At 34.7% G+C, this 14,899-nt stretch overlaps 1 protein-coding gene across 3 annotated transcripts in view; it reads left to right on the forward strand.

The window, feature by feature from the left end:
* The window catches only part of PIK3C2G (phosphatidylinositol-4-phosphate 3-kinase catalytic subunit type 2 gamma), a 351,683-nt gene that overhangs the window by 139,790 nt on the left and 196,994 nt on the right, over nt 1-14,899 (forward strand). For all 3 annotated transcript variants that reach the window (XM_082742400.1, XM_082742402.1, XM_082742401.1), the window contains one exon: nt 13,599-13,692. In XM_082742400.1, coding sequence (XP_082598526.1) covers nt 13,599-13,692 — 94 coding nt within the window. The remainder of the gene's footprint in view (nt 1-13,598; nt 13,693-14,899) is intronic.

Here is a 14,899-nt window from a genome sequence, read left to right on the forward strand (position 1 = left end):
CAAACCATGAATATAATTTCAATCAACATAAGCAGTAGGAGTTTACTCAAGGGGTAAATCAGTAATGAGGCAAACCTTCATACATGTGCAAATGTACAATTGACAACAGATTATTTTAGATCCAAAGTGTCCTTCGAATATTAAAAATGAGCTAGGAGACTGTTCCTGCAACAGCATGTGAAAGCTGTATCTTGTATTTTCTATCTTGTACTTTCCATGTAGACGTGGCTTCATATCACATCTCATGAGTTTAACATTGCACAGCCAAGGACCATGCTGAACATCATGCCAAAGATCATGAGACCACCAATTCCAATACCAACAGATTCCAGTTTAACGCTGATTATGGTCTCAATTTTACCAATACAATGTCTGTGTCTGAGAAGCTCCTTTAGGCATATGGATTGGACCTGTTCAGACCTTTTGTTTCACAACACTAAAATGTTGAGTGGAAAGTACGAGAGTCCTGTTATAATAAGCCTCTTCATATATGGTCCGAGCCTATCATATAGCTACACCCTTGCCTATAAAAAAAAAATACTCCAGTGGTTACTTTAGCAGCAGATTTCACCAATAGGCAGGTGAAAAAGCCAACCATACACTAAATCTGCCTCATGGCTTCCTAACACCTGAAGAAACCCATGGCTATTATCAGGGCTCCTGCTCCAACCAGCACACAAGAGCCCCAGGTAGATATACGGCGATGACTCATCCTCTGATAATAAATCCTTCACGGTGCCTCCAAACCAAAACCATGGTCCAAAAGCAATGACAGCTGACCCGGTCAGCCAAAAGAGCAGGTTGAAGCCAAGCAGTAGGTACTTTTTGCACTGCGGACACTGCAGAGGCGTTCCATGGGGCTCACCGCTCTATCGCGATCCTGAGTCCCCAACCCCACACTCATGCTGAGAGTTGTGGCAGCCTCTTACAAAAATGTTTATCAGAATAAAGCCTATAATACTGCTTAGTTTTCTTGCTTGTAAAATGAAAGGACTTGCTAGACGGACTTCAGTATTCTCTGATCCCTGATAAATAAGCATAATTCTGTTTATAGTGAGCCTTCTCTACCTAAATAGATACTGAAAATCTATTTGACACAGTGTTTTAAATATAAAGATCAAATTACTACTTAGTGCCCCTTAGTACTAATTTTAATAGTCACAATAACCTTATGAAGCAAATACTATTATTATTTCAGTTGTACCTGTGAGGAAGCTGAGGCTTACAGAGATTAAGTTGCCCAATGGAACGCTAGTAAATTGAGGAGTTCAGGTTAAATCCAGAGATTTAGAGCTTGAAATCTTAACTGCTATGCTTACAGCCTTTCTACACAAATATTCTAGGCTATTTATTTACTAAATATGTAAATAAAACTATCTTAATATGGTCTTATTATAGTAAATAGCAGTACTTAACTATTTTATCATGCTTCGGTGTTTCTACTTCACTGTGTAATTTCTTTTTTTCTGAAGAATCAGATTTTTAGAAATTATAGGGACTGCTTTCAAAGTAGAGTGCTGTTTATTATGCATCATTTAGGAAATTTAGCAGAAATTTGATTTATTTGAACATTGGACGGTTCCTTATCATGCATCAAAGAAGGTCACTGGGAAGGTTAAAATATTTCTGTTGCACTCATTCTATGACTCCCACTCTCTTTAACTGAACTACTAAAAAACTTGAGGACAAGCTGTTTCCAAAAATGAACCTTTCAACTTCTCTAAATTCAAAAGCTGACTTTTCTAGAACAAACAGTTTGTGCTTGTTAAGTGAGTTGTCAGAGTGAGGTCTTCAGAGATGTGTATTTTTTCTCCTTTGAATAGTCTATTTTTCCAATGGTTTAACCTCTTGAGAACTGGTGTGCTCCATTTCTAGCTCAGAGAATTTTTAATATTGCTGTTTATTTAATCCAGTTCAAAGATTCACCACCTCCTTTTGGTTTATTTTTAGCAAGAGACATGTTGAGATTTAATTTACCTAGTGTGGGGCACGGGGTGTTAATATTTCCACTACTGAGTGCCAGCAGTGTGCTCACCGGGTACTGATATTTCCATTAGAGAAGGCAGTGCTGTCAGAATACCAGAGACCAAGGGCTAAGGTCTGTGGTTCTTGGCAGATGGTTGCTATTTTCTTGAACTCTGATGCACAGGCATAACTTCAACTGCTGATAGCAAGCAGAAATTACCCATGGAATTAAAAGACAGTTCAAGGAAAGGATTCATTTAAAAATAGCAACTCTGAACTGGCATCAGAGCATTACATCAGAAGCTTAAATAAAAATTTGACAAAGTACTAGAACTTGCCATCCCACGTGATGTAAAATTATTATTTTGCAGGAAGAAGAACAGTGCTTAACAGGTGGTGCTTTAGCATCCAAAATCAGTTTCCTTGGAAAAATGTTTCATAAACATGTTTGGATAAAACCACTGTATCTTTTATTATAGAGATCAATTTACACGAAAGGCATTCTTGACTAGCATTTTAAATAGGTAGCATAGAATATTTAAAAGGAGACAGTTAATAACTTCTACATTAGACTAAATAATTAAGTGATGGATAATGGTGTGTCTTTTGCATTTATATATTGAGCACAAATATGTGTATGTGGAAATTGACATGCAATGAATCAAAGAGACTGAATAATAAGTCACAGTGACTATCTCTAAAAAGCAATTTAGAGAAAAAGACTAATGCTAAAGATCACCCCACAATATATTCCATACTGTAACCAAAGTCCTAAGTGCTCTATGTGCCCAAAGGAGAGAGGGTCAGATTCTTTCTGAGAAGGTAAGGAAATCTTCACAAAGGAATTGAAGTCTGAATTGAAATATTCATAGCAATTTCCTGAGTGGAGAAGAGAGGAAATGGCATTTTAAGAAGAAAGACTAGCATGTGCATGGTTATAGAGGTTCAGAGAATAGTGAGTAATTTAATACTATATTAGAAGGGAACTGTACCACGAGACAAGACTAGAAAGACAGGTCAGCCTAGGATGTTTTAGGTATCATGAGCCAGATAGTTACTGCAGACTCATTTCTGCAGCCCATGGAATTTTGTTAAGAATGGGAGTCATACAGCCAAATTTATGGTATACAAGAATAATGCTGACATCAATGTGAAGGATGAACTAAAGAAAGAAAATGAGAACAAGGATATTAGATAGATGTCAGGTATTGAAATAGTCTATTTGAAAAATGGTCTGGGCCTGAAAAACAGTAGAAATCCACAGAGCAGATCTGAGAAACATTTCAGAGAAAAGTGAAAAAAAGAGAAGAGAAATTGAAAACTTGGAGTTTTCCATTTTGGGTAAATGATAGAAAACTATAGGGTTAATCAAGACAAGGATAATAGAAGAAAGAGAACATTTGGGTGGTATAAGGTAGAGAGTTCTGTTTTGGAATATTGAATAATTAAAGCCCTGTGGGATATCTAGAAGGAGATGACCACTATGTGGTTGTATATTCAGACCTGAAGCCTAGTAGAGAAATGAAAGCTTAAAAAATAATATGTGAATTATTGGCTTGAAGACAGTAACTGAAGCCATAGAAGTAGCTGTACTGTGTGTAAACATGTAAAGGAAATATAGAAAGGAGTAAAAGATGGAACCCTGGAGAGTAGCAACATTTTATTTTATTTATTTATTTTTTAAAAGATTTTATTTATTTATTTGACAAACAGAGATCACAAGTAGGCAGAGAAGCAGGCAGAGAGAGAAGAGGAAGCAGGCTCCCTGCTGAGCAGAGAGCTCTATCCTAGGACACTGGGATCATGACCTGAGCTGAAGGCAGACGCTTTAACCCACTGAGCCACCCAGGCGCCCTGAGTAGCAACATTTTAAAAGCAATATAGAAAGCAAACAAAACCAGGAAAGGCAATAGGAAGAGTGACCAAGTGGTTGGAGGAGATGGAGAAAGGATTGGTAATTTAGAATTCATAAAAAAGGTTTTCCAAAGGGGCACCTGGATGGCTCAGTTGGTCAAGCACTGGACTCTTAGTTTCAGCTCAGGTCCTGATCTCAGAGGCCTGAAATGGAACCCTGTTTTGGGCTCAGTGCTCAGTGTGGAGTCTGCTTGAAATTTTCTCTCTCTGCCCCTCCCCTGTGCTCTCTGACTTTCTCTCTCTCTCTCTCTCTTTCTTAAATAAATAAATAAACTCTTTAAAAAGGGTTTTCAAAGGTTTTGGAGAGGTGTTTAGTAGAATTCAGTCTAAAAACAAATCAACGGACTGAGAATAGAGCAGTCACTGATGGCATTCATGAGACAATTGTAATACTGCAGTAAAGCTGGATACCATACTTCAAGATCTTAAAGAGGAAACAGCAAGAAATAAGTAAATTATGACTCTTGGAATAAAATTGATGGTAAAGGCTTTGAGGTTTGGGGTTGGTATGCTTGTCCAAATAAAAAACCTTGAAGCATGTTTACAAATTGACATGAGGGATGATACAGGAAGGGAAGATTAGAAAGTAGATGGACGGTGAAGTGGCATAGTGAGAGGGTATTAATAGCCAATAGCCTAGAACAAAAGTACAAAAGGGAATTTTATCCAAGGAATGGAAGAGAGTAACTTCTTCATCTCAGGTAGGAGGCAAGGAAAAATTTGAATATATAATATATTATAGATTAGTATGAATATGGAAGAGAAAAATGTGGAATTTTCAATATTGTCTATGAAGGAAGAATAAATACTCTTCTGATATACTGAGAATGAGAAATGTAGAACAGCATAAACCCAAAGGTGTATATCTTGTCTGTGTGCACTTTTAGAGAGTTTCTGGAGTTGCTTCCAAATTTCACAGTTGACAGCACAAGTTTTGAGATCAGACATATCTGACTCTGTCACTTATTACTTGAATGACCTTGGGCATACTTCCTTATCTATAAAGAGAGGGTAATAACATCTTGTGCCTTATAGGGTAAAGTGCTTATGAGAGTATTCAATAAAATTGTACCAATCATCTTTATCATTATTATCCTCTTCATCATAATTATATTAAGAGTTTAGAGTTTTCAGATTCTTTTAATGCCAAACTATAGAAATTGATAAATTCTTGAGAATAATTTCATTTCAACTAAGTTTAGTAAGTTAAATTCACTTGTTATAATTTATATGATAAGTATTTTACAATTGAATAATGACATAGCTTGCAAAGCACTTTCATAAAATGTTATATGGTTTGTTCTATAAGCCTCTTTAATATTATTCCCAACATTTACAGTTTCCCCCATTTTACTGTCCCCATTTTACAGATGGAGAAATTGAAGCCCAATTTGTCTATTCATTTACTCTGGGTATTTATTGATGGCTTACTCATATAAGGCACTTCATTTGGCACTAAAGCTGGCATAATGCACAAATTTGCATCTTTTAAAGATCACTCTGGTTTCTGAGTGAAGCATAAATTTGGTGAGAGAAACAGAAGTAAATGAGGGAACAGTTAGGAAGCTACAGAAGTAGTCTGAGTGTCAGAGGATAAGAAGTCAGCCTTAGAAGTGTGGTAGTGGTGATGAAATAAAATGAATAGAATCAGAACATTTAAAAGTGACAGGATTGAACAAAGAAGGGCAGTAAAGAAGGAAGGTGTCAAAAATTACTTCTAGGTTTCTGTATAATGCAAGTAAATGGAAAATAGAAACATCCACTAAGATAGGCACTCTGGGTAACAAGTAGATGTTATTAGAAGAACCCTGACATTTAGGTTGGAACAGGTTGGCTTTGATGTGTGCTTGAGATGGCTGGTGATGGTTCAAAGAAGAAATCTAAGCTAGAGATCCCAATTTGGAAATCATCCACAGAAAGATGGGAATTAAGTTAAGGGCATAGATAAATTTGCTTAGAGAGAAAGTGTGAGATAGGAAAAGAAGACCCTTAATATTTAAACTCAAAATCCCTTATTCTTTTTCATAACTTCATGCTGCTTTTGCATGTAAGGTTGAATCCATCCAAACACAAAATTTCTGCGGCACCTGGGTGGCTCAGTTGGTTAGGCATCTGCCTTCGGCTCAGGTCATGATCCCAGGCCCCTGAGATTATTTCATTGGGCTCCCTGCTCAGTGGGGAGTCTGCTTTTCTCTCTCCCTCTGCCCTTTCCCCTGCTCATACCCCTCTCCCTCAAATAAATAAATTAAATCTTAAAAAAAAAAATTTCTACACAGTGCCTCCAGTATACCACTTGCTTTATGTAGTGCCTTTCTAATCTTGTCTGTATATAAAATCAAAATGTAATCATATAGAAAAACAAAATCAATAGCTACTGTTTAATTATAAATAAGTCTAATTAATACCATAAATAATAGAATTAATTCTCAATTTCTATATGTAGATCCATGAGCTATCCATCAAGAAATATCTCTGCACAGTTTCTAAGATCTCTTTGGATCATTCTTATTCCTACCGGGTTATGACTGGGGCAATGTCCTAGTCCAATTAGACAAATTATATTATTCACTATATGTCTCTATTCATCATTTAGAATGTCATAAAATAAATAATATGTTCAAGCTGATCTAGTGGACTTCATATAAGTCTACATGATCAAAAGAGAAAAAAGACCTTCCTAGAAGTACTATAGAGAGCCTGTTGGCCTCATATTCTGGATATTTGAATTTTAGTTTCAGTGCCAGCAACAGATGGCCTTGGGCAAACAGCTCAGATTCTCTTTTTGTTTTTTTATCTTTATAATCAGGAGATTGATCCAGGTCTCCAAGTTTCCTTGAGTTCTAATATTCTGTAATCATGTGAAAATCCTTGAAGGAACATGAATTATTCAGTGGGTAGAGGTTTACAATCATCTTAGAGGATCCTTATTCTCCACTTTCCCTAGAAAAAATTTCTTCTGTCATATCTGATCATTTTTAGTACTAGAAAAATAGCAAATATATTCGTATTGACATTTTTCTTCCAAGTTGATGCTGAGTGTGTCATCAAACTCAAAACCTGCTGGAGAAAATATTCTGCACTTCTGATAGTTTTCTAATTCTAACCTGACATTGGGGCTTTTAGCTATGAATAGCCTCATGGCATTCTGCATGAATTCTTACTGTGTATTCCAAAGTCTGACATTTCTCTTACACTTAAATTTGATCTCAGATTTCTTTACTTTTCATTTTACCCAAAGTTCCTTTTTTTTTTTTTTAAGGTTGACATTTGTTACATTGCATTTGGCTTTTACCCATCACTTGAAAAGTTTTTTCAGTAAGATATTGACCCTGTATCATTTTTCAGACGAGACAAAGAAGACAAAAGAGAAAAACAACGATAGAGGGAGAAAATAAGAAAGGAATAAAAATGACAAAATAACAAGTCAAGTGGAAGAAGTTGAAAGATGTATTTTTCTGTTGAAATTTCACTTCATGGTGCCACTGCTCCTGTTGAAAGTTGTCTGGATCCTTGGTGATGTTCCTTTCTCCCTTTGAGAGGAGCTGTAAATGACTGAGGGGAGAGAAGAGGAATGATGCCCCCACAAATCTGAGTGTTAGTCATGTGACTTCAAAGCCAATTTGTCATTCAGGGAAAAGATAAGTTGATGTGCTACTGTCTTCAAAACAGACTACAGATGCTGATTCATTAACTTATGGCCCTACAACAATACACATGCCAAAACTACGTTCTCAAAGCTCAGTTTGTAGTCCCCAAGAAGCTTATATGGGTGTTGTAAGGTCAAGACTATTTCCATAATAACTCTAGTATATGTGCTGCCGAAGCGAGCACTCCATAATAACTCTAATATGTCACTTGCCTCTGTTACATGTATTCACTTACGGGTGTAGAGTGTTTTCAGACATGCGGTATTACAACAGATTTAATACAGAAACAGATAGGGGGATCTAACTGTCTTCTGTTAAGCCAGACATTATAGATATTTGCAAAAATCTGAAAGAATATCATTCTTCTCTCTAAATATTTTCTTCGTTTTTGAAAGTATAGCTCTTTTTCATAGGAGTATATTGTTTATGTTAACATGTAAAGGGATAATTATTGTTATCTTAAATGAATTGATAAATATATCTTAAATATCTTAAATGTTTCTAATATGGCAATTCTTGATAGATGTAACTCAACAAAAATTCTTTGGACTCTTCCCTAATTTTTAAGAGTGTTAAAATGGTCTTGAAACCAAAAATAGGAGAACTCTCTTGCACAGCAACCTAAACACTGGGCAGTTTCTACTTCTACATTCAGCTAAAGAATTACCTAAATACTTGAATACTCTTCCTTTCCTGCCCAGGTAAGGATTACCATTTCATCTCAGTCCTCTGCTTGACTATGAATTTTGTGTTTACACGGTGGGCAAAATACAGAGTTGTATTTCACTAAAGTTCCTTTGAAAATGTTTGTCTTGAAGTTGCTTTCATTTTACTTAATTTTTTCACTTTCAGTTTTTTAGCCACATGTCTTAGATTCATTTTATTAACTTTTACAACTCTAGTCTTTGAGAAGTAGTTTTTTTTTTCTTTGTGTCTAAATGAACTCATTAGACAATACATTAAAAATGTACAATTTTTAAATATTTCCTTAACAATTATTGTACAGAGTTATATTTATCTTAGCTGCAGAATTATGTCCTTTTACAGATGCCAACGACACAACTGTTAGCCCAGTTGAGAGGAAAACAAGGCCTGAATAGATAGAATCATTGTTCATGAAACTCATATAAAACTGAATAGTAAGCCAGTCTGATATTTTGCTTTTGACCAAATTTGGTTTTGCTCGCTATTCAGACATGCTTGGAAAGTAAATTAAATAACCTAAAGTTACTTAAATGGATGGTTAAAAAATGATGAATAACCTTAAAGAAGTGATTATTTCACATGAACTCTTGTTACAGTTATTTTTAAAAATTCTTAATAAATGGAAATCCTCACTTTATATGATCTTCTCTCCAAGTCATAGAATTTTACTCACCTTGTATCTTTTTAATATCTCAAATCCAATAGATTGCCACTTACTGCATTGTAAATGATTTATTTTCTGAATGAGTATAAGAAAGTTTCTTACAAACTCAAGTAAATGAGGACTTTGTTAAAATAACCCATTAAATTTTCTAATGATAGTTTCATTTCTTCTGCAGTCTCAAGGTATAAGGCCCATGACTCTAGTAATCAGTACTACCAAGGTTAGCAGAATCACTGGTTTATTTTTGGCAGGAATTACGTGTATTTTTCAAGAAAGTCAGGTCATTGGAAAGTACAATAACCTGACTTGTGGAAAATTCAAAATACTTTGCAGTTCTTCTGTCACATATGACATTTCGGTATATAAATATCACATGACATTCAGAAAATATGGGTAGCTCTCACCGCATTGAGGAATGCGTTACTGAGCATGAAATGCCAATAACTATGCCCCAAGAGAATGTTTAAACAATTTCAGACAACATCACAGGGAAGAAATGCCAAGATTGGTGGAATATATTTGTCCATTGATCTTTGCCTGAGGTCAGGTCCCTGAAAAGGTATTAAGCAGAAATTCTCTCGGGGCAGAGATCCCTATATGGACCGATTATGCTAAAAGAATATTTTAAGTCAACCAAAAAAATAAAATACTTGTTCTTTTACACAGTGATGTTTATTCTTAAAGGAACATATGATTTGGAGCTTTTTTATAGTGCTGGAAATGAACTTATACTTACTCATATATATTCATAATTAGTTAAATGAGCCTTACTTAAAAAAAATCATTATATTTTAGTAACCAATGAAACTTTCTTATAGAAAGTTTGAAAAACTTTAAAAATTAAGCTTAAAAAAGAAAACTAAAATCATCCATCAAATTTCCATTCAATTATTAATTGAATAATTATTAATATTTTTGATGTTCTCATCTTTTTGTCAAGCTTATGGAGAAATGGGCACATTTTTAAATGGTATTATACTGCATATACTTTTTATTATATTTTAATATCACTAAATATCCTATTAATATTTTAGACTACATGTATTCTATTATATTTAACTTTTATTTTAGACATACAATTACATATAACCTCACACATATCTCTGATTATCTTCTTAGGATAAATTCCCAAAAGTAAATCATTAGATTAAAAAATAATCAAATTTTAAAGATTTTTTAAAATACATGTTGCTATATATTGCCATAATGTATGAAGGGACACATTTCCCAGGAGCTTCAGTAACACTTCCAACATCTCTCTAAATGTGGCCAACTCTTCCTAAAATAATCGAATGAAAGTTATATTTGGATATGCTTTACTGTTGTTAGGCCTTAGTCACATCCCAGGATGTCATGTGGTTAGTCTCTTAGCAATTTCTATTCCAATTTCTTTCTAAACTTCATGCAAGAGTAGTGAATAAAAAGATCTATTCCTTTCCATTAATCTGAAAAATGTTCTTCCCAACATTTCCACATATTAATACAAATATATAATTTTTCTTTTGGGCTGTATAGATATAACTAGTGTCTGTTCTATTCCTGAAGGAGTCTGAAAAAAAAAATACATCCTTCTTTTTTCATTACCTTCAGATTTGTTTTTCTTTCACCCTTTTGACTGAGAGGAAACAAATTTTAAAAACCTGGGACTTACATAAGTGGTATTTTGGGTTATATCTATTGCTACCAATGTAAATTATCTCAGAGCACAGCAAGAAATAAAATGGGCCCAATAGTATGATTTTTTCTGATTACTACCATCATGATCAATGCATTTTTATTAATGACCCAATAAGAATGGAGCACGGGGCTAAATCCTAAGAATTAAAAAAAAAAAAAAAAAAGAGGATTGAACAATTCTTATCTTCAGTTGATTTATTCACTAGTTGAGGAATGATGGCACATATATAAAAAAGACAAATTCTAATAAACACTAACATAGCTTAATTGCCCAGTGGAGTCAGCCAGTCCATACCCTTGGAGTTCAGAAAAGTGATCAGTAAAGATTGGGATAGTCACCTTTAAGAGGATTTGAACCACATTTGAAGGAGGAATGGAACTTTAACAAGAAAAGAAAAGCTGTTCCACAAAGGAGAGAATGCACATGACATTTTCAGAGTAAAATAACCAGTGAGCCAATGAAGTTTAGTCAGTATTAAAGTAGGAGAAAAATCTGATGTTCATCTAGCCTTGGCTATCTAGATAAGCAGTATGGGACTAAGAGAGGTATATTGGAAATAGAAACCCATTTAATGTTTTATGAGAAATGAATTTAGAAATAACTTAGGGAATTTATAAGGTATTACTATGAAAAATGTTAGTACCAGCATGAGATAATTGTGGCTTCGACTAGCTAGTTACAGAAGAAACTGAAAACAAGCATAATGCTAGAGTACCATTAGGATAAAAAGAGCCGAGGGAACTTGGCAACTGATTGGATATGAAGAGAAGAGACTACTAGGAACTTATTATTCAGCTGTGCTTGCATCAGGGATTCATAATGAACGAGCCTGCCTTCAACCAAGTACATAATATAGAATCCCACTGAGAAGACTGTGATAAACTCTACATGGGGCTACCAAGGAGCTGGAACACCTTCTCCGATAAACTGGTCCTTGAGTTTTGACTTCAAAGATGAATCGAATTTTGCCAGATGGGAAAGGGTGGAAAATTCAATGAAGAGGGCAAAAAAGGGGGAAAACATGACTCAAAATTTTAGAGCTGCATGATTGGAGAAAGATAGTAACACAGACCATGAGAGAAAAGTCTAGCAGTAGAAATGTTTTAGGTGGAAAGAGAATTCAGTTTAGACATTCTACAAACTTACATGTAGAGCATATTTACCAATCTGGAGACAGCTGGGACACACCCATGAACAAAACAGGCAAAAATTTTCTGCTTTCATGGAGTTTACATTCTAGTATTTGGAAATAAATACATAATTAGAGGCATAGTGTTCACCAAAGAGTTCTATTTTATTGTGATGTTTGTTTCTATTTTTCTTTTTCTACTGTCATTCATATCCATAAGGTAAAATAAGTACAAAAGAAAGCATGGGTGACTCCTATCTGACTTACCTCATCACTTAGGCAGCAAAATGTTCGAGTAACTATTCCCTCTAAGACTTCAAACTGTCCTCAATCTGTCCTTGATGTCTACAGGCTTCAGACAAATGGTTTAGTAATTGAGAGCAATAAATTAGAATCAATCACATTTAGTTAGAAGAAAGTAGTCTCAGTGTGCTAAAACAAGCTGACCTTCTTCTAGCTTTGCATTTTTATTGCACCCTTTCTGCTCTCTACCTGCACTTGATGCTATGCTGGGATCTTCTGACCTTAGCAGTACTTCAGGAGATGTGTCTGGACTGCAGTTCTTGCTGCGTCTTACTGCTAGATTGTTCGAAGGGAGAAAATTATTGAAAAAGTATTTACAGGTCAGAAATAAGGGTTTCAAGTGCGTTAACCATGCAAGTGAAATTTTTGTTGCAATTAAAATGCTCAGTTTAATTTAAGAAAAATATGTAAAACATTACATTTAAGCATTACATTTCAAACTGCTAAGGACAGTTGAGAGATACTAAGTAATACCAGTTTTCCTTGACACTGTAACTGCATAGTATTCATTTCACCCTTGAGTAAACTGATACGCTGAAGAGACTGGACAGAAAAGACTCTAAAGTTTCCTAAACTCCTTAATATTAAGAGCCAATCTTCAGAGCTCTCACTTGATTGGTTGAAAGCATTCAGTTTGTTTCCATGCAAAAGGATTTTTGACTTTTGTTTGTTTATTTTTTCCTTGTTTTTCAACCAGTTTCAGTTACTATAAGTCGTTCCTTCAAGTTTAAAATTAGGCATATCATTTTTTTCTGAAAACTTATTTAAAATTAATTGCTCTTACCGAAGCCCAGTTATAGCTAATCCTGTCAAAGCCGTATGTCAAAAGCATGTCAAAACGGTGTGGGGCCAAAAGTTATCTGTAGGCACTTGCCAGGATCTTGGAGATAACTGTATTTAATTCTTCTGGTGGAAGTAAGATGATGGAGCCTGAGGAGCCCTTTTGAGGATTAATTGTTTTGAGGGTAGATATTCAGATGCTAAATACTTCCATGAATTTAGTTCAGTAACAAATATTTATTGAGTGTCTAATGGGTGCTAAATCTTAAAACAGACATTTGCAGTCCAAAAATGAATAAGGCACAGTTAACCTCAAGGTCTTCATATGCTGGTAAGAGTTAGTCTTATGAAAGTATTTTTGTTTATTAAATTTCTGGTTTCTCATTATGATCTGGCCAAAACTCATCTAAATATATTATATCCCATTTTTTAATCATATAAACCATCAGGTCTCTAGCTGGTAATAATTTACTTAAGAAATGCATTGCTAAATGATAAGCAAAGATTTTCATACACTTTAGAAAGATTTTAGATATCCTATGATTTTTTTTTTTATAGACAAGGAAGCTGGCAGTTTCTGACTTAAACCCAAGTTTCCAAAATCTAGTTGAAAAGGCTTTTTATTACATTCCACCTGAGAGTACAGAATGTGGAAAAATAATAAGCTGGTGCTAATAGTCGTCTTAATTGATTGTGAGATTATGATTTTATCTTATGTGCTGGGGGTAGAATTCATTCCCTCTTCTCCCTGACATTTTTCATAGATTACTCCATACCATTAATAGCTTAATAAATACATTTACTTTGTGTTAGTTTTCCAGATCAAGAAATTCGTAAAGTGGCTGTTCAGCAATTAGACAACCTTTTGAATGATGAACTACTGGAATATCTCCCACAGCTGGTTCAGGTAAGAACAGCAGAGTTTCCAAAGGATTCTAGGATTTTAACTAATAATCCTCTAAAAAGAGTTTCCAATAAGTCAACACTAGACTATATAAAGTGGTATTGTAATTTGGCAAGCCAGAGACTAAATTATAGCTCGTGTGTCAACTTAGGTAACATAGACATTCTTTAGCCCAAACTGATAGTTACAGAAACTATCTGTAAGAGCCAAAGAGGACATTAAAAAAAAAATTATCATTTAGAGTTGGAGCAAAATAAAGAAATGGTGATGAAATCTTTCCATCTAACTATGTAGAACAATTTAAAAAAATGAATGTTACTTAGAAAATAGTCTTTCCTAGGCAGCTCCTCATAATACATGGGTTTCTTGCCTATCTCTTAGACCATTCGAACATTGATTATCAATCTATAAAAGTGGTTTTATAAGATAATACCTGAATTCTGCCAACAGATACTGCATATTAGCCACAGCATTAAATATCACAGTGTTGGAGTTATTTTAGGAAATAATATGGCCACATAAATGGAATATAGAAATATGAGCAAAGACTGATTCGGTGTTAATATTTTGAAAAAGAAACAACCATATATCTTGCAAATGACCATGTAAATGATTGAATATCAAAATTACAAATAATATTGTTTTCCCAGGTTGACTATGTGATGAGGGCTGAAAAGGTAGTTCTAATATAGCGACCTTTATGCTTTTCAGGTTTTATTTTGTTTTTTAACTCTGATGTTTTCTTATCTGAAAGGTCAGATTGTAATTACAAGCTATCTTAAATGCCAAGTGACTTAGTTTTTGAACATTTAAGACAGAGAACTTTTTTTTTTTTAAAGATTTTATTTATCTGAGAGAGAGTGCAATTGGGGTGGAGGGGAAAGGAGCAGAGAGAGAAGCAGACTCCCCACTGAGCACAGAACCTGATGTGGGGCTTGATCCCATGACCCTGAGATCATGACTTGAGCTGAAGTCAGATACTTAACTGCTTGACCAACTGAGCTACCCCAGTGCCCCTAGGACACAGAACTTTGAGACTAATGGGGGAAACCTCTGTCAATGACTAGAATACCATATTGCTTTGCACATGGAATATGCACTTCTCTGAAGGACTCCTAAAGTGAAAGCTGGTTTCAAAATAGCTATACCATATAGTTACTTATACAGATTTCACAGTTGTGATTTTTGTATACTTTTCAGGTTAGTGTAG

Source organism: Mustela nivalis (assembly GCF_964662115.1).
Source record: "Mustela nivalis genome assembly, chromosome: 7".
Taxonomy (NCBI): Eukaryota; Metazoa; Chordata; class Mammalia; order Carnivora; family Mustelidae; genus Mustela; species Mustela nivalis.